The sequence below is a fragment of the Anastrepha obliqua genome, chromosome 4, assembly GCF_027943255.1.
Source record: "Anastrepha obliqua isolate idAnaObli1 chromosome 4, idAnaObli1_1.0, whole genome shotgun sequence".
Lineage (NCBI taxonomy): Eukaryota > Metazoa > Arthropoda > Insecta > Diptera > Tephritidae > Anastrepha > Anastrepha obliqua.
This window is the reverse complement of record NC_072895.1, coordinates 119,115,017-119,122,231: the sequence shown is the minus strand read 5'-3', so window position 1 is coordinate 119,122,231 and position 7,215 is coordinate 119,115,017. Positions and strand designations below refer to the sequence as shown.

The following is a 7,215-nucleotide window of genomic DNA, read 5'->3' as shown; positions in this document are numbered from 1 at the left end:
ACATATTGTTGTTATCAATAACTGATCATTATTTTGTGCAGAATTTAGTACATCTGCATTGCCAACAACATACATGCACATCGATACATATGTATGCCGAAAAAATACATAAATCGCACGTCGCATCGTCTTCGCATGATCTTCCCTTCACCTAGCATCGATAAAGGGATAGCGGTGCCCAAAACCATTATAAAAGGACCAGCCTACGCACCTTTTGATACAGTTTCATACAGTTTCGTTTTCGTTTACCATCACGGCTCCCCCGGTACTTGTAATTAAATTAAGCAAATTACTTCGTCGCCCTTTTTTTTGCCTCGGGTCTAAATATTGTACGTTTTTATAAAATAAAGAATCAGTTTTTGGATCTAATTTCGTGTTTCAATTTTGCGGATAAACCTAAGTCAACTGGGTTGGCCAATCATCATCCATAAATTGGTCCTTCGAGCCGGATTGAAGAGCTGGCCATCGCCATCGTTGTCAACCAATTGACTTAATTTTTAATCATCACATACAAGTAGTGGAAATGGAGCCTCACAATATACCTGCGGTTACATCACCACCATCAACAACCCCCTTTAGAGAAAGCGATTCGGTGCATCATGAGGCGGGAACACCACGAACTTCCCAATCCGTGTGGTCTCAGGGTAATGATGCGTCTGCTCATTTGAAAACGCAAAATGAGTACCGCATCAAGGTCAAACAGCGTCAACAAATTCTGGATAGAATCAACATCGATAGCATACTTCCGCATCTTAGCAGTATTTCCGTGCACGAGCTCGAGGCAAAATTATCGGTACTGGAACGTCAGTACGAATCATTTCACCATCTACAATCAGAATTGGAGCTAATGAACGATGAAGAACTCAATCAACCACATCGGGATACATTCGATGAATCCTTTTGTGCAGCGAAGGCAATCATAGTGCAGCGCATAAATGTGCTTAACTCCGCACGCCGAGAAACTATATTCAACAGCACAGCGATTGCATCTCCGTCACATCGAGTCAACCTTCCGAAACTTCAACTCACGAAATTCAATGGTCATCATCGAAATTGGATGGATTTTTACAACATGTTTTTAGCGCTCGTTCACAACAACAGCCAGTATTTCCGTGCACGAGCTCGAGGCAAAATTATCGGTACTGGAACGTCAGTGCGAATCATTTCACCATCTACAATCAGAATTGGAGCTAATGAACGATGAAGAACTCAATCAACCACATCGGGATACATTCGATGAATCCTTTTGTGCAGCGAAGGCAATCATAGTGCAGCGCATAAATGTGCTTAACTCCGCACGCCGAGAAACTATATTCAACAGCACAGCGATTGCATCTCCGTCACATCGAGTCAACCTTCCGAAACTTCAACTCACGAAATTCAATGGTCATCATCGAAATTGGATGGATTTTTACAACATGTTTTTAGCGCTCGTTCACAACAACAGCCAATTAGCAAACATCGAGAAGTTTCAGTACCTCCGATCATGTCTCGTCGACTCAGCAGCTAGCCTCATACAATCGTTTGAGGTGACCGATGAAAATTATATTAAGGCGTTGGATCTGTTACAGTCTAGATATGGAAACAAGCGGCTAATTTTCCAAGCTCATATCCAACATATTTTCGAAGTACAGGGAGAAACAAGGTCGAATGCATCATCGATGAGGGCGTTCATAGACGTCGTCAATACCAACTTACGAGCTGTGCAATCACTAGCTTCAAATCAGCAAGTATCAGATGGCATACTCTTGCATCTGGTATCCTCAAAGCTCAATACAGACACGAAGGCCAAGTGGGAGGAAGAGGTTACCCACTTGTTTGATCAGCGATCAACTGCCATGAGTTTTCAACTGCCCACTTGGGAGGACTTAGCAAAATTCTTAGAACGTCGTTGTCAAATTGCAGATATTTTGAAAGCCGGGCAGCCTAAAACACTCGTACCAAGAACTCAGCTAACAACACATAGGCACAACAAACGTGACGAAAAATGGGCCATGGTGAGTACCAAACAAGCAAAGTGTGAATTTTGCAATGCGGTTCCCCATCATAATGCCTTCAAATGCGACACGTTCCGTGACATGGATCCACTTGCAAGATATAACTGTGTGAAAGGACTAAACTTGTGCTTGAATTGCCTTGGATCAGGTCATAAATCGAATGATTGTCCTTCAGTCCATCGCTGTAAACACTGCAATGTAAAACATCATACACTATTACATCGAAATGATTCCCCCATTACCAACATATCACCAAGAGCAGGTTTGCTCTCATCATCTGCTCTTAAGGTGAGTCTCGATCAATCAGAAGTTATTCTTGGAACAGCAATTATTCATGTTTTTAATTCTCGGGGAGTGAGCATCCGAGCTCGCGCTCTGCTAGATTCCGGATCTCAACTGCATTTCATCACGGAGAAATTGGCACAACATTTAAGAGTAACTCGAAAGGGCGTAGATATCGACGTCAGTGGAATAGGTCAAAGGAGAGCAAAGGCACAACATTTATGTTGCATAACGATTAAATCTCTAACCGAAGAGTATAGTGCTACCATTGATGCACTAATCATACCATCCATTACGTCTTGTCAACCTAGTCGTCGCATCGATCAGGCAACCATTTCGATTCCAGATACCATTTCCATCGCTGATCCGACATTCAACATACCAGGACAGATTGACATACTCATTGGAGCAGGATTATTTTTTGAGATACTTAGTAAGGGCCAAATACGTCTCAATGGTCCAGTAACACAAAATACCAAATTTGGTTGGGTGGTTGCAGGTGCAATTCCTGCGCACGTAACATCAGCAGCTGATCCATCACCTCCATACAAAGCATTCACATCAGTCACATCAGAGTCCATTTTAGATAAGCTCCTGGAATGGTTTTGGGCAATCGAAGACATTCCAGCATCGTCATCGTCGACTCTATCATCGGATGAGCTCGAATGTGAATCCTATTTCAGCTCTACTACTCACAGGTGTCCCGTTACCAATAAGTTCATTGTTCGCCTTCCATTTCGTGAAGAACCGCATCACCTGGGTGCTTCAGAAGAAACCGCAGGCAAAAGAATGTTTTCGTTAGAATCCAAACTGAATCAAAACTCAAATCTTCGCAGAGATTACAATGAGTTCATGGAAGAATATATCGATATGAAGCATATGATTCCAGTTAATTTAGAATATTCACCAAGAAATCGCCTAAACTATATTCCCCACCACGGGGTCACAAAACTTGATAGCTCGACTACTAAGCTGCGGGTAGTCTTTGACGCCTCCTGCAAAACCTCAAATGGATATTGCCTAAACGACATGTTGAGAGTTGGTCCCCAGCTACAAGATACGATATTCACAATTTTGACCCGATTCAGAAGACACAAATATGTCATCATGGCTGACATTGCGAAAATGTATAGGCAAATCTGGGTCGACGAACGAGATACCCAATGGCAATGCATTTTCTGGCGTCCTACCTCTCAACAACCACTTACCACATATCAGCTACAAACAGTTACTTATGGTACTAGTTGCGCACCGTACCTTGCGGTAAAATGTCTACAACAGCTGGCAATTGACGAAGCGAAAACTTACCCAATCGGATCAAAGGTAACACTAAGCGACTTCTATGTAGACAATTTAATAAGCGGCGCAGCTAGTATCGGCGAGGTCATCGAAATCAAAAATCAAACCATAAACTTACTGAATTGCGCGGGATTTCCTTTACGAAAATTTGCATCGAACGCATCCGAAATTGTTGCCGATATTTTACCAGAAGACAAAGAAGAGACAATTCGTTTCCATGACACTGAGTTTGTAAAAACGTTAGGGTTAAAATGGTCACCAGTTGAGGATTGCTTTCTATTTCATTTGGTAGCGGATAATAGCGTTAAAACTACAAAGCGTTCAATTCTATCAAAGTTGGCAAGTTTTTTTGATCCGATAGGTCTCCTCAATCCTCTGATTGTAACATGCAAAATTTTGATGCAACAACTGTGGAAGCTGAAGTCGCCATGGGATGATGAGGTCCCACCCGGGATCAAGGTTCATTGGGAACTATTCAATAAACAACTACCGCTTTTACAAACATTAAAAATACCCAGGTATGCTAATATTGATATCGATACTAAACTTCACGCATTTGCAGATGCAAGCACTAAGGCATATGGAGCATGTGTGTATGCAGCATGGAGTGATGCATATGGTGAGCATTCGTCACTACTCTGTGCTAAATCTCGAGTGGCACCAACGAAAGAGATTACATTACCTAGGCTAGAACTTTGTGCAGCCCTAATGGCCGCAGAACTGATGTCAGCAGTTAACAACATACTCAATCTTCCTGGCGCAAATGTATACTGCTGGTCAGATAGCACAATTGCGCTTGCTTGGATAGCAGCTGAACCGTCGAGATGGAACGTTTTCGTGGCCAACAGGGTAGCAAAAATACAGCAATTAACGAAAACCTTTTCCTGGAATCACGTACCAACAGACCAGAATCCCGCTGATATTGTATCACGTGGAGCATGTGCCATCGAACTTTTGCAAAATACACTTTGGTGGCACGGACCAGAATTTATCCAGCAGAGCTGTGATTATTGGCCTTCAGCAGTGCATGTACCACAAAACGAATTACCAGAACAGCGGCTTCAAAGAACTGCATTAATTGCTATTCCAACTTCTGACTTCATTAGTAAACACAAGTATGTTAATAGCTACATGAAATTGCTGAGAATTTTTGCTTATGTAAGTCGATTTATTCGTGGATGTCGAAAGCAGTCATCAGTTAATGATTGCATCAACATATCGGCACCTGAAATGGATGAAGCATTAGAATTGATATGCAGACACATTCAATATATTTCATTTTCAGAAGACATCCACGCCATTGAGATTGGAGAACAACATCGCAACTCAAAGCTAATTGCATTGTCGCCATTCTTGCATAAGAACTTACTCAGAGTTGGAGGGCGACTTAAAAATTCATTATTGCCTTTTAACAGTAAACATCCAATTCTACTTCCATCATCACACGCATTTGTAAACACATTAATTCGACATTTTCATCATCATCACTTGCACGCCGGAGTCCAAACACTTCAAAACATTTTGAGAGACAAGTTCTGGATAACAAACGCACGCCATGTTATAAGAAGAGTAATTCACGATTGCGTATTATGCTACCGCAGTAACCCAATTATTGCTGAGCAAATTATGGGGCATCTTCCAGCCGATCGAGTCCAGCAAACTTACCCGTTCGAAGTGACAGGAGTGGATTATTGTGGACCTGTCCTTATAACTCAACGAATTCGCGGCCGTTCACCAATTAAGTCTTATATTGCAGTATTTATTTGTTTTGTAACTAAGGCAGTACACTTAGAAGTTGTACCCAACTTGTCCACACAAGCATTTATGTATAATTTAAGTATAATTTGCTGATTATTTTGGAGTAGTTGACTCCAACCGGGGGAGGATGTTAAGGGTTTAAGGTTTATTTTCGCATCACCCACATTTTGGGCTCACCCTAACTTTATTTTCGCATCACCCACAATTTGGGCTCACCCTATTCCTTTCACTTCTCTATCGCTCACATTTCAGTTCATCATTCACTTCGCTCTTCGCTGCTTTACATATTGTTGTTATCGCTCACATTTCATTTCATCGTTCACTTCGCTCTTCGCTGCTTTACACATTGTTGTTATCACTTACTCATCATTTCATCGTTCACTTCGCTCTTCGCTGCTTTACATATTGTTGTTATCAATAACTGATCATTATTTTGTGCAGAATTTAGTACATCTGCATTGCCAACAACATACATGCACATCGATACATATGTATGCCGAAAAAATACATAAATCCCACGTCGCATCGTCTTCGCATGATCTTCCCTTCACCTAGCATCGATAAAGGGATAGCGGTGCCCAAAACCATTATAAAAGGACCAGCCTACGCACCTTTTGATACAGTTTCATACAGTTTCGTTTTCGTTTACCATCACGGCTCCCCCGGTACTTGTAATTAAATTAAGCAAATTACTTCGTCGCCCTTTTTTTTGCCTCGGGTCTAAATATTGTACGTTTTTATAAAATAAAGAATCAGTTTTTGGATCTAATTTCGTGTTTCAATTTTGCGGATAAACCTAAGTCAACTGGGTTGGCCAGTCATCATCCAGTTGGCTTCCAGAGCTTCAATCGTAGCTGGTTTATCAGCATAGACCTTGGACTTCACGAATCCCCAAAGAAAAAAGTCCAAAGGTGTGATATCACAAGATCTTGGTGGCCAACTCACAGGTCCTAAACGTGAAATCAGCTGCTCTCCGAAATGACTTCTCAATAAAGTCATTGTTTCACGAGCTGTATGGCAAGTGGCTTGTCACAGAACGCTGATTTTCATAATACAGTTGAACAATTTGTAGACGTTGTTGCGGTGTGAGTCTTTCCATGATGAAATGCCAAACGCTGTTCAACAAATCCACGATGACAGTTTGCCACAACTCGCGCGCGATCTGTAAAAAAAACGCAAATGAAAAAAAACTCCTCTTAATTGATCACCCTATATAAACTAGGTGTAATAGAATTAAATGTATTTAAGTATTTATAACATTTCAATAAAACAAATCCAAGAGTTACACTGCAGAACTGCTAAGACGATGAGAATAGTTTCTGTGTGTTGCCTACTAGCGGTAGCTAAAGACAAAAGTATAGACAAAGTGGCGCACAAATTGAAACCGATAGGTTCTAAGAACTCTAACTGGTCACCTGGCAGGACATTGTGTAAGTAGGTTAAGATGCCATAACTTGGGTAAGATGCGACTTGATGAGTCAACGGCCTGCAGGTTTTGTGAGTTCGCGGTGAAAATGTTAAAACATATAGTTTGCCAGAAATATGAATGCGTATAAAATGAAAAGATTTTGAAATCAATTTTGAAAGTTTATTGTGCTACGACGTTTAGAGAATTCGGTTTCTGATATAAAAAATTATATGTAGTTTTCTTGTTTGCCTAATATTCCGGGTTTCGATATAACATCGAAAATCTGGCATATGAAAGATGATATCTTCTGTGACTGCTCACTCTTCAAAGTGATAAATTTTACAAGTAACATAAGGCTGAAGTGATTCTTCAAAATATTTTGAGCACGACACCTTTCGAACAGTCCAGTTTCCTGACAGCAGGATCATCTTTGGGTGATCTAATTTTAGTGGTAAGCACAAAAGATCTACG

At 41.0% G+C, this 7,215-nt stretch overlaps 1 protein-coding gene across 1 annotated transcript; it reads left to right on the top strand.

Moving 5' to 3' along the window:
* The first annotated feature begins 523 nt into the window (after positions 1-523).
* On the top strand, positions 524-4,153 carry LOC129244388 (uncharacterized). Its single transcript, XM_054882009.1, has 4 exons — positions 524-1,040; positions 1,102-2,712; positions 2,779-4,096; positions 4,141-4,153. Exons 1-4 carry the CDS (start codon positions 524-526, stop codon positions 4,151-4,153), a joined length of 3,459 nt encoding a protein of 1,152 aa, XP_054737984.1.
* Positions 4,154-7,215: the final 3,062 nt, after the last annotated feature.

Excerpts from the sequence above, each read along its gene's own strand:
- LOC129244388 (XM_054882009.1), top strand. The coding sequence starts at position 524 with ATGGAGCCTCACAATATACCTGCGGTTACATCACCACCATCAACAACC. Across the intron at positions 1,041-1,101 it reads TCAACTCACGAAATTCAATG|CCAGTATTTCCGTGCACGAG; the intron begins GTCATCATCGAA and ends TCACAACAACAG. Across the intron at positions 2,713-2,778 it reads ATTATTTTTTGAGATACTTA|GTGCAATTCCTGCGCACGTA; the intron begins GTAAGGGCCAAA and ends GGGTGGTTGCAG.